Genomic DNA, 20,423 nt, shown 5'->3' with positions numbered 1-20,423 from the left:
CCTTTCCCTTCCTCCCCCACAACAAACACTCTGTGAGGTGAGTGGGGCAGAGAGACTTCACAGAAGTGTGACTGGCCCAAGGTCACCCAGCAGCTGCATGTGGAGGAGCGGGGAAGTGAACCCGGTTACCCAGATTACGTGACTCTTAACCACTGGCTCTCGACCAGTGTGTAATGTATTCAAAGTCAGAGAAGTCAAACAATTTTATGGCCATGAACCTCTGGACTGGAGGTTCCCATCCCTCTGCCAGATTGTAGGTGGTCCAAAGCTGAATTTGGAAAATACGTTTTTCAGTTGCTTATTGCTTTCTCTTAAGTCTTATCCTTGGTGTGGTGTTAAACTAATGGGAACAAATTTTTTGACATGAGATTTTGGGAAGAGGGTTATCTTAGATCCATTTAATAAATTTATTGGGGAAACTTCCTAACGTTTAAAGCTGAAAATTGTTTTATCTTCTGCAGTGTGGCTTGTGACGCTGCTTGTAACTGTTGATATTTCTTTCTCTTCCAGTATACTGTATGGAATTTTGTTCCCAAAAATTTATTTGAGCAGTTCAGAAGAGTAGCCAACTTTTATTTTCTTATTATATTTTTGGTTCAGGTAAGTCATTTATATTCCACTTAATACCAAAATAAGCTTTAAGTGATTTATAGGCTTCTAAGTGATTGGGTAATCTTGCATTGCTTTAGGATATATAACAGATGTGGACTCTCGCATATGGGAATTGATTGTTATGGTTGTTGATTGTTGAATATAAGGATGCTAGTGTATGAGGGTTTGGTTTAGTAACTCTTAATTCATAGAATTAAGCCTTGACATTTTGCAAATATGAGGGGTTGGTTTCCAGTGAATTTGATTTTTAATACAATAATTTAGAATACAAAAAATTGTCCAGTAGCACCTTAGAGACCAACTGCGTAGGACCAACGCGGCTACCTACCTCAATAATTTAGAAGGAAGAGTTAAAACCTTAAAAGAAATTTATAGTCAAATGTTGCTGGTAAGAGTGAGATAGTCAGTAGTAATGGATTTGCTCTGAGGTGGGAGTGGGAGAGGTCATCTCTATTCATTTCATGCTAAGCCAGAAAATGACCAGGTAACTTGCTTGATGTAATACACTTTGCATATCCTCACTACCCACCTACCATGAATAGAAAAGAATTCAGGAAAGTTAGAATTCTCAGGCATCAGCTTTGGAGCATAAATGCATGGTGACATGTATTCCATCACTGTCAAAATAAGAAAAGACATCCTTTTTGCTTGTTTTGGTTTTGATAGGGAGTTTCTCAAACCCCTGTCAATAAGGCGCATCCCCTATAACATATGAAGGAGAGCTTGAGAGTTAAATCATCTCTTTCTCCTCTGCTATTTATTTAATAACCAGTCAGATGGCAGGGTAGATTTCTCCCTGGCGACCTGATCAGCCCTCTTACTCCATTGAGCTGGCCTTTGGGCTGGCTGTGCTTGGAGTTATAGTGGCTGTTTTGCTGCAGTGCTGCATCATAGTATTAAAATGCTTTGTAATAACAGGTGCAATACCTATCAGGCAACCTAAAGTTTGAATATTGTCCAAAACTGCTAAGTAATTTCAAAGCGCACTTTAGACTGCAAAGTCATAAAGCACCCTTCTAGAAAAGTATATGAGAGAGCATAATTTCCTAAGAGAGCATTACTAAGTGTTCCTTCACAGCCTTGATGTCTCTTGGTGAAATGTGCAGTTTAAACCTCAACACACCCCTTCTACTTTTGGTCTCATGCACCTTTCCTTCAGTTGTAATATTGGGCCATGACAGAACATTGCAGTCCATGACAAGGCAACCCTTTCTAAAGGTATTAGACATGCTTCCTTGCTCCATCTGTGTTAGGAGGTTCTTAAAGGAAGTACTGGCATGGGCTCTTAAGCTTCAGCCTGGCACTGAACATGTCCCCTTGATGTGTCACAGCCAGGAACAACTAGGACCAGCCTGTTGGATTCAGTGCAGTGTGAGCTGTGTGGTAGCAGTAACTGGCCCCTGACAACAGGACACAAGTGTTGACACAACCTTCGGTTCCATCTTGTGCACATGCACACCCCTTTTGCAAACTGGGTTTGGTTTCATTTGTTTGTTTCCTGCTGTATCATTGGTCAGTTCTATACTGGGTGATTTCAAAGTACTTGCTGGGGTTTCTGATAAAAATAGTACATTAAAAATCCATTTGTAGCCATTTAATAATTTTTTTAAAAGTGAGGGCAAAGAGGGCGGGAAACCATGAAACCTCTAAAAGCGCCTGGAAAATCAGGTTCTCAATAAACGTGTTTAAAGGTTCTTTTCTCTCTTCTGGGTAGTCATTCATCCTGTCTGTGCAGGTTGGCATATAGTGATGTCATCTAGTTGTGAGTCATCGGGAGCAGGCTTTCCTTTACACTTTTTACAGCTTATTTCACAAGTTCTGTTGAAGCCTCTTCCCCTCTAAAAATAGATCTGAGAAAGAAAGGAATCCTGACATCCAGGAAAAGCTGGTTCATAAGAAAACGCACAAATGTTAATATTTGAGCAGCGAGTTCTATTGACTGTATTGTCAATATGAACTACTTTGGCTCATTTGTCTCACTTTCCCGTACTGGTGTATTTCCTAGTTGGTACTTGAATGCTTTCAATTTCTGTCAGGGAGACAAATTGAAAAATGCAATTTAATTTGCAACACTTGTTCTGTTTGCAAATAAGGTTAGAATCAATACTGCGATAATATTAACAGATTTCAGTGCATGCATACACACACACACACACACACTCCTCACCCCCCCAATGAAATTGGCTTGAACTAGCGTATTTCATTTTTTATACCTCTTCCACAAAGGAGTTCAGACTGCATTTACAATGAAAACACAAAACAAAGCAAGAAGCCATCTAGCATACAGTTAACAAACAAACAAACAAAACCCAGGAAACAAAAGACCAACCTGAATGCTCTTCAAATGATTGTACCTCATTCCAGTAGACTACTGACTGACTTCATGGTTGCAAAAGTGAAGTCCCATAGGCCACATTCATGCATGATGCTAAACTTGGAAAAGGCGGACTGTGTGGCTTTCCACATGTTGCAGGACTACTGCTCCCATCCCTGATTACTGGACATACCAGCTGCAGTTTATGGAAACTGGAGACATTTCACTCTTTGTAGAGCTTTAGAGCTCTGTAGATAGCATACAGGTTTCATGGCTTACCATGCACAGTGGAATCTGCAGCCCAGGCTCTTTCAACCTGGCTCTTGGTATAGCCTTTGTTTTCATTAGAGATGCCTTAGATGCCTTTTGATGTCAAATGCTACTTACAAATGTAAAAAATACAAGTCCTTACGGAACATAAAGGATGCTGGAAAAGGTGCCTTTGGAGCATGCAAAATGGATGTAAATGAATTTGTAACTCATGAGTGCAGAATCTAGGACTCTTGGTGTAGAGTTGGAAACAACATGTCCTGATAAATGCATTGCTAGCCAACAGTTTCAAATATATCCTTTCCCGCATGTTGTGGTGCTGTGCTTATGGTGGTTAGCGTTAGCACCTGGGATTGTAAAAAGCTACAAGCCATTAGTCAAATCTGTGCTGTGTGAGCCCTGTTTCTGTGTTCACTGTATTCTCTCCTACACAGGGTTATGCTCGCCTCTTGTTCAATGCCATACTACTTAGGTGTATGCTTGAATTGGTCGGTGCCATTTGCCTCAGTGAGTGGGTGGGAAAGAACTTAACTGGTGCCACTGTGTGGTTACTTCGCTCACTTGCTCACGTTATCTGCTGCATGCACCACACAGTCTTCCAGATGGTTTAGATCGACCACAAGGCAACACCTCCCATGCCGCTGCATGAAAGTGTGACTAAGCTTGTTGTCAAAACAAATACCAAGTGGTACTTAGCTGCAAACTGATACCTAATAAGTAGGCAAGCCCTAAAACTAGTTCTCTACAAACAAAGCAATTTGGACTACTAACAAACCACATACTGGCTCCTTTAAGTGAAACTTCAGTGTTCAAAGTGGATGACAGATTGTCACTACGTTGCCCTAACTGTTTTTCAATAAAGATTGGCTATATAGGATGCTAATCCTTGAAATTCCTTCATGATTGTTTGCATAAAATCTCTTATTCTAGCTTCCTAGAGATGTGTTAAATCCTCCTTAGAGGTAGGAAGTCTCTTGGATTAATGTTAGTTTCTGAATAATTGCTGTTCCATTCATTTATTTTCCTGAACACATGCAGCATATCCTGCAAGATGCCGTTTTCTTTCCAGCATGAAGGCAATAAAAGCAGAGTTTGTTTATATTTTCTGCTGCAGTTAGCGCAACAGTGGTAATAGGGCAGGTTGTGATTGCCTATTTTGCAATAAGAGCAAAGGGAACCTGTTAGTTAGGATTAAGGTACATTGCTAGGCATTGTGCAACTTCAGTCTCTCAGTCATGCTGAAATCTTGTTTCACATGTGCCCTTCTCCCAGCAGCTCTGTGAGCAATCCTCTCTGTGCTGAGAGTGGAAATCTAGGGAGCCACTTTCCAGACCTGTGTCCACTCCTTGTGCTCAGCCTAGACTGATGGAACACCACATTTTCTTCATTCCCACTTGCTGTTGTCCTAAGTGCTTCTAAAGCCCAACATGACATCGGGGATGAGCCTTTGATTGGTACTTGCCTAACATTTGACCATGCTTTGCAGCCACTTGGAACCAGCATACCATTCCCAAAAGTTCATGTGGTAGAGGAGAAGAGTTGGGGATGGGGCAGAGTCAGTGCCAGCCACAAACATTGGCTAGCTACCAAGCCCAGCTAAGACTTGTAGAGCCCTGTGTTCAGTGTACTATTGTGGCTATAGCTTCTCCCAATCTGGGCATGTGCTGACGCTGTCTTCATCTTTGTTTTCCTCTCCAGCTTATGATAGATACACCTACAAGTCCAATAACCAGTGGATTGCCATTGTTTTTTGTAATAACTGTGACTGCCATAAAGCAGGTAAGGAAACACAGGTGCTTTAGAAGGTACTTGCTTAGTGTAATACTTGCTTTGTGGATATGCTTTGTATAATACAGAACAGAACATCCCTGTGTTCAGATTACTTCCCTTTCTTCCAGAATGTGTAGGGCTGCTTACCTTGTGTTGTGGCATCATCACACTGCAAAGCAGTGCTTAACATGATGTCATGATGCCACCCTATGCAATCCTGTATGTTGCAGAGGATAAACTTGCTACAAGAATGGCTTATGTGACCTGCAATTCTGACATGAAGCATGTCAAATTCATCATTTCTATACACCAGTGAGTGGAGATTCTTGGGCAGAAATGGACAGTTGTGGAGCAGAGTCCAGATATGAGTTTGTCGTACATGTTCTGTGGATTTGTCAGTTCATCTGAGATAGAATGGGAGATGGTTTGTATGTAATGGAGCTCGGCCAGCCAAGTTCTGGGCACGTCTGCTGCTGTTGAATCTGTTCAGACCTTCATGAAATTTGAGCAGCATTCTACTAGACTCTAGCTTCTAGCTGAAAACAAGTAAATATGTTTTATGTTGCCAATCAAGCAGGTCAGCCTAGGGTTATTTTTGTCTCGCTGCCATGCAGTCAGTGACTCATAGCAACACCCCTAAGTGGGCAGTGACAGACTCACCCCCAGTTTTTGTGCGAGGACTTTGTATGTCAGTATGCATCATAAATTCTTATTTCCAGCAGCCTCACACTTACCCAGAGGAGTAAGTTCTTGCCTAACAATAGCTTATGTACTGAGAGAGGCTATGCTGTATTTGAAAGCTGTACACATCTTGTTTTTGTTTTTGTTCTTCCCAGTCTCCAGGCCTATTGTAATTGCCTTGTCACAGCCTGTCACTGCCTTGCATTCAGTCAAGTTAGCGGTAACTAAGGGAAGACCAGACATCTGTGGCTTCCTCTAGACTCTCATGACCCTTCTCCAGGCATGCCTACAGGATTTCTCACACCAGCTCTGTCTTCTTTGGGAACATTTCTATAATACACATGCTGGCCATAAATATGGCAAAATCACTTGAGTGTGTCTTGAAGGTGGCACTAACTGTATTTGACAATGTAGTGGGAGATTCCACATGAGCTGAACTGCAACACCTAGCAGATTATCCCATTAGTGGACGTGACCTGTCCCATTTGTAGAGGACATGTGTCATAGCATGTCTGCAGGCAGGTGCTGTGATGGAAATTCTAATAAGTTTCTGAGGCTATCTGTGTCACCTCTTGCCTGGTGAATTTGAGTTGCATTTCAACTATACAAAATACTGCTTATTTTCCCCTTCTTTTTCTATCCTAGGTCACTTTTTTCTCAGCCCAACTATCACAAAGCCAGCTAAAAAGTTATGTTTCTGGTCACGGAACACAATTTAAAGTGGAAGCAACACCCTACCTAGAGCCAACTGGGCTGCCAGTTGCTGATCCTTGTTTTTGACTTGATAATGTTATACAGGTGACTCCCCATTTATGTGGGGGTTACAGTCTGGACTCTGTGCATAAAATTGCAAAAAATGGGGAGCACCCCTGGAAGAGTCTTTAAGGAGGGGCAGTGGGGCTTTGTTGAAATGCTCCGCCTCCCTGCCTTACAGCTGATGTGCAGGGTAGTGCAGAAGCAGCAGCAGCAGCTTCCCTGCGTGTCAGCCGAGGAAGCCCCGCTTCCCCACCCCGGCTCGCTCAGCTGATGTGCAGGAACCTTCACCGTGTGTTAGCTGGACTGGTCAACCGAGCACCGCTGTCCCTCCGTATGCACAAACAAGCTCCACAGTTCATCTCACGTGAGCCAGAGAGACAGCAGATCTTTGTCAACCAGCCTAGCTGGCGTGTAGGAAAGAAACTTTCCTGCACACATCAGCTGAGCAACCTCAACAAGCCTCTGGGGAGTGAGCCAGAGTCTGAAGAGGAGCTCCTCTTTGGGCTCTGGTGGTAGCCTCCACGTGAGCTTGGATGGGCAGCGGGACTTCTCAGCTGACACACAGGGAAGCCATGGCTGTTCCTGCACTACCCCATATGTCAGCTCTTAGGCTGAGCAGCTCAATAAAGCCCTGCTGCCTCTCCAGCTTGCGAGGATAACCTGCCTGGAGCCCAGAGAGGACATCCTGTTTGTGAGCCAGGCAGACTCTCTAGGATGCTCCCCATTTCCAGTTCCCCAGCACTGCTCGTGTGCACGGTTGCGAGCAAATAGAATGTGCATAAATTGGAAGCTGCCTGTAGTTATCAGCAAATTGGTTGCATAGGTGCTTTTTCTTAGGCAGTTATGTGTATTGTTGGCTTTCCTCTCCCCCCAAAAATGCCGTTTTGCATCTTTTCCAGGGCTATGAAGATTGGTTACGCCATAAAGCAGACAATGAAGTGAATGGAGCTCCAGTGTATGTTGTTCGCAGTGGTGGCCTTGTAAAAACAAGATCAAAGAACATTCGGGTATGTGTGTGAGTGGTGTAAAATGATTTTGAACATTTCAAAAGTGTGCATGTATGTTTATATATGTGTTTGTGTGTATATACATGCAAATTAAAAAGGCAATTTAAAGGGCCGTTGCTTTACACAGCGTGTGTTAATGAAAGTTACAAAAATATTTTTGTGAAGGTGTATTTGAACAGATATTTTTGCCTGTCTTCTCAGGTGGGAGATATTGTCAGAGTAGCCAAAGATGAAACTTTCCCTGTTGATCTCGTACTTCTGTCATCTGACAGAGCAGATGGCTCTTGCTACGTTACTACTGCAAGCTTGGACGGAGAAACTAATCTTAAGGTCTGTTTTCATCACCTTTTGTATACCTTAAGTTAGAAACACATTTAGGTTTTGTTTCCTGATAACCAAGATCGATATATTCCAAATCCCTCTTACAGAAAAGGAGAATGTTGAATTCCCCTGGGTGCACCTCAGAATATCAGAATCACAAAGCATGTTGTTCAAACCAAGGTCTGCATCAGTAGTGACATGACCTGGAGAAAAATGAACCTAATTTCAGTTATACCTGTATACAGTTAAAATAGCAAGTGACAGAACCGCAATTGATGTATGCGTTTACGGTATTCTGATTCTGAAATAGTTACTACCGTCTGCCCTTGAAAATAATTTTATAACTCTCTATAGATGGAAGAATCTGTAAGAAAAGCATGTGCTGTGCTATGAACAAAACTGTGTGTATACTAGTGGCGTACCAGAGATGCAAGGCTTATGTGCATGTGATGATGTGTGCATTCTGTACACATAGGGGTCAGTAACTTGAGGGGATGGCTGCCCCACCCAAGATTGATATTCCGTGTTTGCTCATCAGTCAAAAGCCTGCAACAGTTTTGTCAAGTGGTGTGCATGTAAATCACCTGATAAGCCTGTCATCTGCATTGCTCTGCTAAATGATGAGAAATCTAAACACTTTGGATTTCTGAACAGATGCAGCACAGTACACAGCACAGTACAGCTGACTGATTTTTCAAAAGGTAATATGCACATTTTGGCAAGTTAGCACTTGACAAATCAGTGTTTATGTTCACTCAGTGTTGCTTTGGGAGCTGATGATGTACTGGAAAATTTAAGATGCGGTTTGGAGGCTTAGTTGGTATCTTAACCAGACAGCTCTGTTTAATGTGTGTATATATGTGTGTGTAAGTTGCAAGCCTATGTCTTTATAGCATTTGCACAATGTGCTGCTCATTGTTGCCTAACAAAACCTGAGTGATTATTTCTTTTTATTTCAGACGCATGTCGCAGTCCCCGAAACAGCAGTATTGCAGTCAGTTGCCAATCTGGACAAACTTGTAGCTGTTATAGAATGTCAGCAACCAGAAGCAGATCTATACAGGTGTCATTTTTTATAATATAAATTTTTTCCTCAAAGAGGATTTGGAAAGCAATGTTTATAGTGTTCTAAGGATTAGATGATTTTGCAGGAAACTCTTCTAGAAATTCTCATCTTTATGTGAATGCATGAGCTACTTAAATCTGTAAGTACTAGCAGAGAATCTTGCCGTGACAGTGCATACATAACATTCCTGACTTAAACATCCACTTTTTAAATGATAAACCTGGTTGCAAGGCCTGGCAAGGACCAGATTACTTAATGTGGGGTAGTCAACATTTTTATACCTACCCCCCACTAATGCATCTTTCTAGATGGTAAAATTTCCTTACCGCCCACCAGTGCTCAATGGAAGGAGGATTCAGCTTGTGCCGCAGAACCCCCTACCCACCCACCTAGAATCCTGAAACACACACTAGTGGGCGGTAGGGACCAGGTTGACAATGCCTGACTTAATGGGTCAATAGATTTGAACATTCATCTGCATCACTCTGCGCAGCTGTAGAATGAGAACAACTGTCCCATAATTTTCAAAAGCTCTGGAGATCTGTGTAGTTTCTTTTTTAAATCAGTTACTTTTGCACTGCCCTATAGTGGTAACATCTTCAGCATTTGGAACAGATCTCTGCAACATTTTGGAATCCTTCACAAACCAGGAGGATTTCTTTGTCAGGTCACAGGAGGGGGTTTATTGGTTTGTTTTGCTTTTGTTTTATTATGTATTTTGTGTTTTCATTTCGTATTTATTTTCTTTTTTGGTCAGCTGCCCTACCACCCTGAAGGGTGGTAGACAAATTTTATAAATAAATAAACATTCTCTGCCTTCTATTGCATAGTTGTTGCTGACTCGCAGAGCTGGAATAGAAGAAATATGTCTTTCTGACACATTAATCTCTTTTGCAGATTTGTTGGACGAATAACAATAAGTCAACAAATTGAGGAAATAGTACGGTAAGCCAAGCGCTGGTAAAGGTCATATGATTTGCGTTCAATTTAAACAGCATGTGTTTACAGCAGGGCTCCACAGCTTGTGAACCACCAAGCTGGGGGCAATCCATCAGCCACCAGGGACTCAGTAAATGGCTTGAAGCTCAGTGATAGAGCCCATAATTTGCACATAAGACTTTTCCAGATTCAGTGCCTCACATCTCCAGTTCATCGAAATGAAGCCTTGGTGAAGTGCTCTGTATGGGACAATTTTGTGTTTTTGCTGCCTGCCTGGGACTGCCCAGATCAGACATAGGTGTGGCTGCTGGATCATGGAGGCATGAGCTGCAGTTCCTTAACTGAGTTGAGTTATTTTTTTTTTAAAAAAACCCCCTCTAATTTATGCTAAGCCCATTCAGTTTGATTACATGACCTGGCAATCTCGTGTAAATTAAGCTTGCAAAAAGTGTGTTGCAACTCTGTTTTAAAGACTTGTTTTTCCTCTTCCAGACTTAGGCCAGACTCCTGAATGGAGATTGGCTCTGGCATACTTTACGCTAGCATTATTTAACCCATTGTAACTTATGCTGGCTTCCCACATTTAGGAGTGCCCCCTAATTTCCTTCTTTTGTGCTACTTGAAAAATTGGGTGTATTTATTGAAACCACCAGTCTTCTTTGACAGGTATTCATAACAGAATTACCGTATTTTTTGCTCTATAAGACTCACTTTTTCCCTCCTAAAAAGTAAGGGGAAATGTGTGTGCGTCTTATGGAGCGAATGCAGGCTGTGCAGCTATCCCAGAAGCCAGAACAGCAAGAGGGATTGCTGCTTTCACTGCGCAGCGATCCCTCTTGCTGTTCTGGTTCTGAGATTCAGAATATTTTTTTCTTGTTTTCCTCCTCCAAAAACTAGGTGCGTCTTGTGGTCTGGTGCGTCTTATAGAGCGAAAAATACGGTAAAACCCACTAAAACTCTGCTGGATCAGGCCGTAGGTCTATTTTAGTCTAGCATCCTACTTCCTCCATATTTTGAAAGCATTTTTATGAGAAAATGACCATCTTAATTGTGTAGCAGAGAACGTTCAGGTAGTTAGTAAAGAATTTGCTTCCTTATTCCAGAGCTTGTTTTGCTAGCGCATAAATACTTGTGGGGAGTGTGCCAACTTCAGTTCCAGTGCTTCTTACATAATCTTGGACAGCTAATTAGGCTTTCTTTGTAGCAGAAACTGTGAAGAGGTGGCTACAGGTTGTGACTTCTTCCTGCACTTAGCAATGCCATGAACTGCTGTATCCCAGCTTGACCAGTTTGGAGTGAACTAACTTGCAAAGCCAGTTTTTATTTCTTGCTGATAAGATCCATTAATCATGTCAATCCTTTAAGAAGATATATCTCTCACTAATCCTGAATTTACAGATGTCTTATAGAAACTGTTTTTCCCTAAGTACACTGCCCCACCACCAGATGAAATGTGATCTAATGCAGTTGATGATTGTTCCCCCATTTATGCCTAAACGGCTTGGTTTCTGTGGACAGTCAATCAGAGAAGTTTCTGGTGTGCACCATGCTTCTCCCCTAAAGTAGCTTACAAACAAGTCATTGCACCAACATTCCCCATATCTTTCCTCTCTGGGGTGATAGCTGTGGGAAAGAGACTGACAGCACCCGTCTGGGTAGCGGCCTTATTTGACCGAGGGCCTCCATTTACTGACTTAACTCTCCTGGAGTCATAAACACGTCCTTAAATACTGGTACAGTAGCTACTGGAACAGCAGGAGTTTCAAGCACCCCAGGGGTATCTGTTAAGAGTAACTGCAGGAGTTGGAGTTGTTACTCTTGTCCTTGCAGTAAAAAATAACACAGAGCTGTAATTTTACAAGTTCAACCTCTTGTTTGCAAAGGGAAATGAAATTGTGAGTTGCCCAAGGTTTGCATCTTGTTAAATGGTAGGATAATAATGATGTTCTAAAAGAAACGCAAGCTAATACAGCCACTGTTTAGTGGTGTGAGCATTACACGCAGATGCTACACTTGCTATAGGTACAAATAATCCTGGAGTTACTGCAAATTTTTTTGAAATGTGCAGATAATTAATGTTGCATGAATTTATTGAAACCAAACGTTCTTTAGTTCTTAGACGTGCACAGTAGAATTAAAAGTCCTTCGGGATCATGCCATAAGTCCATTTTAGTTTAGCATTTTTTCCTTCCAGTGGCCAGTCAGATGCCTGCAGGATGCTCAGAAACTAGATTTGAGGATCAACAGCAGTAGGGGACTGCTACCCCCATCAGCTGGTATTTAGTAGCCTCCACACCAGAGAGTCCATATAGTGTTAATACGTCTATCAAGGGCAGTCTTCCATTAACTTGCCCTAGCCCCTTTTATGAACAAACTATCTTAACTGCAGTGTATATCTCCTTCCCCTCACTCCCCATTTCATCTTCTGTTTTGAGTTACTTTAGGCAAAATAGGAATGTTACCTGTTCTGTTTGGCTCTTGACTGTTACCAAGGATGAAATGTCACGCATAGCTTTCTTCACCTTAAATGAACCATAGCTTTATCCCTGTTGTTTATTCTCATTTGGTGCAAGTTGCATTTTGGAATTGGTGGAGTGGACATCTAAGCAAATGCCTGTTGATATATTGTGTTCTGTCAACATAAAAATTGACCTCTTTCTTTTTCAGACCTCTTGGACCCGAAAGTCTCTTACTTCGTGGAGCAAGATTGAAAAACACCAAAGAAATTTTTGGTTTGTACCCACATAAGTATTTCATGAATTGCTCAGAGATTCTTGAGGCAGGATCCCCAGAATGTAGTTATCTCTTGAGCATCAGTCAGAGGGGAACACTTTGGTGTACCTTGAATCATCTTCCCACTCTCCCTTTGACTAGGCCATTGGCGTTGCCATTCACCAGCATAGCCTGAGTAATCAGGGTGGCTTAAGGGCCCACACCCATAATTATTAATGTACAGTTTCTGCAGACTGCTAAAATAGTCACAGACTAAATGTGCTGCAGAAACCCAGCAGACCCATCAATCAGAAATGCAGCTACCAGCCCCGCAAAGCCTTCTTTTAGAATAAAATGTCTGTCTGGCTTCTAAAAACTAACAGAAAGGTTGGAGTTGGTCCCTCGGGAAAGGAGTTCCACAGACTTTTTGCCATTGCAGAGATGGCCTTGTCCCAGGTACCACCGTTCTGCCAACCATACTTTGGGTGAACACAGAGCAGAGCCCCTCAGGAAAAGATAAGAGTTTGACGTATTCTGGACACAAACAATATAGGGCTTTTAAAGAGCAAAAGGAGCACTTTGAATTGGACTCTGAAACCAACTGAAAGTCAATGAAGATGTTGCAAAACCAGCATATCTCCATTTGGAATGCCTTAATTAATACCCTGGTGGTTATATGCTTGACCAGCTGTTTCCCAAGCATGTTTCAAAGAGTGAAAAAGCTGATGCAGTTTTGTGGAGCATTTGACTTAGGTGGCTATTACTTTCAAAGCAAATTTCATGTGCAACTGCAGTATATTAGATGAAATGTAATAATAATGGTAATTAATGCTTTGATGTATTGCCTGCCCTTCACCATAAGGTCTTGGGGTGGGTTGCAGCAATTTAAAATACAATATTAAAAACAGTTGAAAACAAATGGCAGTCACAAGAGTAGGCTGGGTCCTAAAAATCTCTCTCTCTGGGGTCAAAAGCCTGAGTAAAGAAGTGCATCTTCAGTGTACAACACAAACTGCTTAATGAAAATGCTAGACACAACTCTTCGGGGAGGAAATTCCACAACTGAAACATTATGGCTAATGGGTTTCACATACCCCTTGTATAATGGCTATTAGCACAGGCTTCAGAACAAGCCCACAATAGGACTTAAATTGGCTGTGTTTGGACATAACTTTGTATAAGGCAGGCCTGTTTTCCCCTTCTGGCATGACCATGAGAAGAGAAGAGGCTGCTTCTTCCATTTTTGTATCACAGTTCAGCATAAGCAATGGTTAATCCAACAATTAGTTGAAATAAAACAGCTTCACAAACAATGGTTAGCAGTTGGGTTTTTCCCTAACCATAGTGAGGTGACAGTTAGTCCATAGTGTGGGATGGCACAACAAGCTGCAGTTGAATTAAAACAGAAGCAACAACTCTCAGGCGCCTCCTTACAGCTGTTGCCGGTGTTGGGGAGGCAGCGGTGGTAGCAGGGAGTGTGCACTGTAGCTAGTTCTCATGACGCCAAGCTGGGATTTAGCTTTGTATTTGAACAAGCCCACAGTTTCTCATAACAGAGTATTGCTACAGATCTAATGTTTCTTGTATGGCTTTGCAGTCACAACGATAAAAATAGCACTCTGCTTTTTTTTTTTTTAAATCAGCTCATGCTGCGGATACCAAGTCTAAACATCGATTTTGTTTGTTGTAGGTGTTGCAGTGTATACAGGAATGGAGACGAAGATGGCATTAAATTACAAGAGTAAATCACAGAAACGATCAGCAGTAGAAAAGTATGTGTCCTGCAGATTTTCACTGACTGGAAAATTGTAATGCTTTAAAAGTTCTCATAGGGTATTGTAAGCTGCAAAACTGGAAGTTTTAAGTGCTAATTTTCGGGGGAATGAAAAAGAATCCTATTGTAATCTCTTAAGTTTCTGAAGAGAACTGAGGTGTTGTGCTGGAAAATGACATGAGAATTGGGCCTTCTATATTTGATGTGAAGGCAGGAGTGCCTGGCGTGCTCTGGTCTATGGGGTCACGAAGAGTCGGACATGACTAAACAACAACAACATTTGACGTAGTCCAGAGTAATCTAAAACCGATCAGTTGTGTGTACTTGCCCTTCACTCTCCAAGGATTTGCTTTGCTGCACTTTCTGCTTAATGAGCCTGTCCTTCCAAACTCCCCCATAGCCATATTGTCTTTCCAGTCCCTTTCCTACCTAGGCTGGGAACAGCGGATTTGTCCTCCTGACTTTGCATCCCCTGTTCCTCATAGTGAAGAGCAGCGTTCTTCTTGCACAACCAGAGATGGTTAGAAACAGGAGGGAAACATAAGATTGAACAATTCTTCCTTTCTTCTGTCCTGAGCAAGATAATCTTCCTCTACTGTGGGCAATTTTGACCCCTGGCTACAAACTAGAAGGTCATATTCACGCAAAAACCGAATCACCCCCTTATTTTTTAACTGGAGTTGCTTTTATATCCATCCACAAACATGCATGAGGGTGTGTTTTTGCAGCAATGTATGGTTGTGTTTGAATTGTGCCCAGTCTAATGATGCTTTTTTCACAGGGTTATTGCCATGCTGTGGATATTTGTGCATTAAATCGGCACCCACCAATTTTGTTTCCTTAGGTCTATGAATTCCTTTTTGATTATCTATCTAATAATCCTCCTCTTTGAAGCAATCTTGAGTACAATATTGAAATATGCCTGGCAGTCTGAAGAAAAGTGGCATGAGCCTTGGTATAACCAGCAAACTGATCATGAAAGAAACAGCAGCAAGGTACAGTGTAAAATTATGTGAACATTCTAGGTTATTTCCGCCCCCCGCCCCCCATGCTGCCTTGCCTAGTACTAGAGGGGTGTAGTCATGCTGCTTAGACAGTTACTTGCTCAGAGATTCCTTCTCGTCACTTCTAGGGAGCAGTGCCAGAATGTAAGTTTCCCAAGTTTGAGAGACATCCCATTGTTATAAGCTATTTTGCACATTGAGTAACTGATACTGGCATTGGTTTGTACATGCACCAGCCAAGTCTACAGAGGCATATTAGCCTATGAAGTTAGTACTGCAAAAGGATTTCGTAGGAAAACGGTGCACTGCATCCTAGGTGGCAGTTTGCAAAGGCTCCAGTATTTTATAGCAAAGGTGTATTTTAAGATGTGGCACGGTGGTTAGGCTTACATTGCAGAGAATTGAGTTCTGTTCCTGACTGAACCACAACAAAGCATACTGGGTCATCTTGGTTCTGTCGCTGTCTCTCAGACTAACTGACCTCACAGGGTTGCTTTGTGGATAAAATATGGCGGGAGGGGGGGGAGAGAGCAACCATGGATGCCGCTCAAAGCTATCTGAAGGTAGGATGCAACTATAACCTAAATAAAATAAAAACAAAATAATCATTCCAGTTCAGAGCTTTCATATCAACCCAAACAGAAAGGATAGCTTTTCGAAGGAGGTGTTGCAGTCTCCAGTTGATAATAAGTGACTAAAGGACAGCAGGGCATTTTGCAATGATTATTATTTATTCTTAAATCAATATGTTTCACTTTCAGTTTGGTGAATACTATTTCTCTTTCTTTCTCATTCAGATTCTGAGATTTATTTCCGATTTCCTTGCTTTCCTGGTCCTTTACAACTTCATTATTCCCATTTCACTGTACGTGACTGTTGAGATGCAGAAATTTCTAGGATCTTTTTTTATTGGTTGGGATCTTGACCTCTATCATGAAGAAACAAATGAGAAGGCCCAAGTGAATACTTCAGACCTCAATGAAGAGCTGGGGCAGGTATAGAATGGATATTTCAATATGATTTCCCCCACCCAGGTTCAGAACAGTCTATAATTCCAGTACAGTGGTGCCTTGCAAGACGAAATTAATTCGTTCTGCGAGTTTTTTCGTCTTGTGAGTTTTTTCGTCTTGCGAAGCACCACTATGTAATGACGGTTTCCCATAGGAATGCATTGATGGTTTTTTAAAAAAGGCGCAAGACGATTTCGTCTTGCGAAGCAAGCCCATAGGGAAATTCGTCTTGCGAAGCAACTCAGAAAACGAAAAACTCTTTCATCTTGTGAGTTTTTCGTCTTGCGAGGCATTCATCTTGCGAGGTACCACTGTATCTGCTGAATTTATTCTAAAGCTGTTATTGATCAGTGATTTTGTGTACTTACCTTGCATTACCTATAAGCAGAGTGATGCACAATTCACACAAGCATGGGAAAGGTACAGAATTTTGAACTGACATTCTTTATTTTGAGAACCTTAGTTTTAAAAAACCGTTTCCTACCCCTTAGAAAATGTGTAGAAATCTCTGAGACCAGAGAGAATTCAATGGGCTTTTTAGTTGCTGTGGTTTGGGGCTTCAATGCGATGCAATAGTGCCTCGATCCTTTTTATTACTTAGACGGTAGAACAAATTGCATAGCACAGAATTGCCTCCTGAAGACCCCAGTTTCAAAATTCCAGTACTTCAAGTGAAAAGGAAAGGAGACGTTGGAGAGTTTTTCCAACTGGAAGATGGACAGTGGACCAATGGCCTGACTCTGCTTAAAACAGTTTTGTACATTCAAAACTTATTCTTACTTTCCATAATGCTGGTTGCAGAAACCAGAGAATTGTGTTATTTTGATGCGTGTTTCTGTGTTAGGTCAACAGTGTTGAGCAATTCATGATAGACAAAAGAAAGTACTTTTATGCACTGAAGGTGAGAGAGTGGCTTTTCCCCAGTCTTTTGCTGTGTAATGGGATTTGAGTACTGCTCCCAGTTCAGCCTTGTGTCCTACAGATCACATCAACATTTTGTGTGCAGGTGGGGGGAACAGATAAACATGGTTTCACTGCTCCTAAACCTATTTTTCTTATCTCTCTTCTCAACTTACCATAGGTGGAGTATGTGTTTACAGATAAAACTGGTACATTAACTGAAAATGTGATGCAGTTTCGGGAATGTTCTATTAATGGTATAAAGTACCAAGAGATCAATGGCAAACTGGTTCCAGAAGGGCTGATTGAGGACGTTCCAGATGGAATACAGCCTAGACTGGTAAGATTTTCTCCCAGTTACAATTGATTAATGTCTCATGTAATATTCTGGTTAAGTAGCTTAGCACTCCTCAAGATTGGGTTCCAAAAGGGACTTTTTGAAGTGTTCAGCAGGAGAATTGAATGATCGTTGAGCAGAGGTTTAGGTGCTTTTTTTGGAGGGACAGTGAATTGTTTATTTGGAGAGAACAGCCAGATGGCGTGCACGCTTACTTCGAACAGTGTTCCATGGGACATTTTCCAAGTTAACGTTCATTGGATTGCAGTCATGCATCTTCAGCCTATCCATGTTCTTGCCTGGAAGCAAATCAGATTTCTTGCAGTGGGGCTTTACCCCAAGTGAATGCTGCATAGGAGTGCAACCTTTAGCAAGAGCGACTATATACATTGTGCATCCTCTTGTCTCATTTTTGTGTGAGAGAGACTTCTGGATTTTGTGAAATGTTGCCTCGCGTATTGCCCGAGCTCACAATACCACCGCTGCAAAGGATTGGTAGCACCATGTTTGCTGTAAGATGCGGATCCACTATAACCCTGCAGCACTTAGGATATTTTATGATGCCAGGTTGGATATTTCCAAGGTTTGGCAGTAGACAAGTATCACAGTCTTAGGGTTCAGGAGAAGAAAGTGATTACCGTATTTTTTGCTCTATAAGACTCACTTTTTCCTTTCTAAAAAGTAAGGGGAAATGTGTGTGCGTCTTATGGAGCGAATGCAGGCTGCGCAGCTATCCCAGAAGCCAGAAGAGCAAGAGGGATTGCTGCTTTCACTGCACAGCAATCCCTCTTGCTGTTCTGGCTTCTGAGAATCAGAATATTTTTTTTCTTGTTTTCCTCCTCCAAAAACTAGGTGCGTCTTGTGGTCTGGTGCATCTTATAGAGCGAAAAATACGGTATGTTGTTTGCTGAGAAGTTGCCTCTCTTCCCTTTTGGTCTGAAAGTTCCGCAGGTTTTAGTAACTGCTTTCTTTAGAGAAGAATAAAAAGAATTGCTTGTCAATTTTGTGTTAACCTGTATTAATACCATGTTTTGTCTTCACGTTTTAAAAACAGACGGAAGAGGAAGAAATCTTCCTGAAAGCTGTTTGTCTCTGTCACACGGTACAAATTAATAATGACCAAACTGACGGCATTTGTGACAGTCCTTGGCGTAGCAATGGCATATCCTCTCAGCTGGAATACTATGCCTCCTCCCCAGATGAAAAGGCTTTAGTCGAAGCTGCCCGCAGGTGAGGATTAGAAGCCAAGGTTCTGTGCATTATTTAGCAGGCAAAAATGGCAACGCTGGAGAAGTCGAAACTTGCATCGTTTGTCCCGTTGAGCCCGGAAGAGCAAGGAGAGTGATGAAACAAGCTTTTCGCCTTTCCTTGATTTAGCTCATAAAGCAAGCGTAGCTTTTGGAGTGCCAGTCGGTCATGGTAGAGAGTATGACTTTCTTTAACATCTCATGGGGCCCCTGGAGCAGCTATGCATAATGAAGTAGTGACTCAAGGTCGTCATCCAGAGGAACTTTGCACAAGGCCAGATCTCTGGCAGGAGGGTAGCAGTGACTTTTAGCCCCATCCTTTTCTCTTCAAGCTATATCCTTTCCTCCTTGGTAACTTTCCTTTAATGAAAAGGTGCTTTTGAGACAAGGTCAGCTGGAATGTCAGCCGCCGGTACTGTTTTCGTATGATGTATACACAAATATATACGGGGGGGGGGGGTATTGTTAGATATTTTAAATTATTACACGGACTATTTCATTGATAGGACAAAGGACTGTATTGAAATAATATAAAACTTAATAAAACAATAATTTTCCAATACAAAAAAATTACAGCTTACAGCTTTTAGTCAAAATGTAGCTCTTGGGTAATGAAATAGACGTACCATGATATTTTGCAAAAAAAATGTTAGAAAAAGAATACCAACCCCAAACAGCTCAATGATCTCTGAGCTTGATTAGTGGCCAGTGACACAGAAGGGGAAATTAAGAAGTATTACCGATTAGCTCTATGTCTGGAATCATGATTGCTTTTACAATGACTTTAATTCTTCTTTAAAATACTGTTTTATTTCTAAGATAATCCTTCCTGCTGGAGCAGTGCAGTATAATGCTTTTTGGTATTATCCAAGCAAATTGTTTCCATGGGGACACTTTTTTAAACTGACTTCTTTCTTCCAAATTTTTAAGGGTTGGTGTTGTGTTTACTGGAGCAAGCGCAGAAAGTATGGAGCTTAAAAGCTGTGGAAAGCCAGAAAGGTTAGTAATTAAGCAGTAATAATGTTTCTCAGACTGCTAAGATTCTGTAAGGTGTCTCAATCAGTGTTGATACATCAAACCAATCTGCATTATGCCCTCTTAGCAAAAAGCAGTTTAATTGGCTTGCCTTTAATCTCAGAGGAGAACTCTCTTTGGCAATCACTCGAAGCTGAGTAAGATTGACTTCCATAAACACGGTTTTAACAGTGAGTCCGTAAGTGACTGTGGAGGCCAGTTCTGGATCCACACATCGTTCCACAGTGGGGACATAGGTTTCCAGGTGGGAATTGATCATGGTGAGGGTTTGCCAAGCGTGCCGCCTTCTTAGCACATTTCTCCCTTTCCTGAGTTCGAGCATCTTCAAAGCCCATGACACCTTTGGTAAAGGCTGTTCTCCAACTGGAGAGCTTGCAGGCCAGTGTTTCCCAGTTGTCAATGTTTATACTACATTTTTTAAAAAATTGCCTTGAGAGAGTCTTTGCTGACGCATTCCATTTTCAAGTTTAACTGGAAACTCATTGGGCTCCTAAGTTCAGTCTCTGGCATTTCTAGTTATAGATTCTTAAATATTAGGGTGGAGGTTAAACAAGACTTAGTTAGATGAGCCATTGGTTGGACTTATTATGCCTATTGCTCAATTTGTCCATTTATGTCATATTATTCATAAATGACAAATGGAGGCAGGCCTGAAGGCAGATTTGATT

The 20,423-nt window shown here is 41.7% G+C and overlaps 1 protein-coding gene across 9 annotated transcripts in view; it reads left to right on the top strand.

The window, feature by feature from the left end:
* The window catches only part of ATP11B (ATPase phospholipid transporting 11B (putative)), an 81,009-nt gene that overhangs the window by 20,443 nt on the left and 40,143 nt on the right, over window positions 1-20,423 (top strand). For all 9 annotated transcript variants that reach the window (XR_014511716.1, XR_014511717.1, XR_014511718.1 and 6 more), the window contains exons 3-15: window positions 511-600; window positions 4,895-4,975; window positions 7,303-7,410; window positions 7,612-7,740; window positions 8,691-8,794; window positions 9,695-9,742; window positions 12,404-12,468; window positions 14,139-14,220; window positions 15,067-15,217; window positions 16,024-16,221; window positions 17,318-17,476; window positions 18,528-18,703; window positions 19,651-19,719. Coding sequence is in view for 6 of the 9 variants with exons in the window: in XM_083441949.1 (XP_083298075.1) it covers window positions 511-600; window positions 4,895-4,975; window positions 7,303-7,410; window positions 7,612-7,740; window positions 8,691-8,794; window positions 9,695-9,742; window positions 12,404-12,468; window positions 14,139-14,220; window positions 15,067-15,217; window positions 16,024-16,221; window positions 17,318-17,476; window positions 18,528-18,703; window positions 19,651-19,719 (1,460 nt within the window). In the remaining 3 variants the exon portion in view is untranslated. The remainder of the gene's footprint in view (window positions 1-510; window positions 601-4,894; window positions 4,976-7,302; window positions 7,411-7,611; window positions 7,741-8,690; window positions 8,795-9,694; window positions 9,743-12,403; window positions 12,469-14,138; window positions 14,221-15,066; window positions 15,218-16,023; window positions 16,222-17,317; window positions 17,477-18,527; window positions 18,704-19,650; window positions 19,720-20,423) is intronic.

This window comes from Podarcis tiliguerta (assembly GCF_965153285.1).
Source record: "Podarcis tiliguerta genome assembly, chromosome: 5".
NCBI classification, from domain to species: Eukaryota; Metazoa; Chordata; class Lepidosauria; order Squamata; family Lacertidae; genus Podarcis; species Podarcis tiliguerta.
This window is presented reverse-complemented; position numbering and strand designations above follow the sequence as displayed.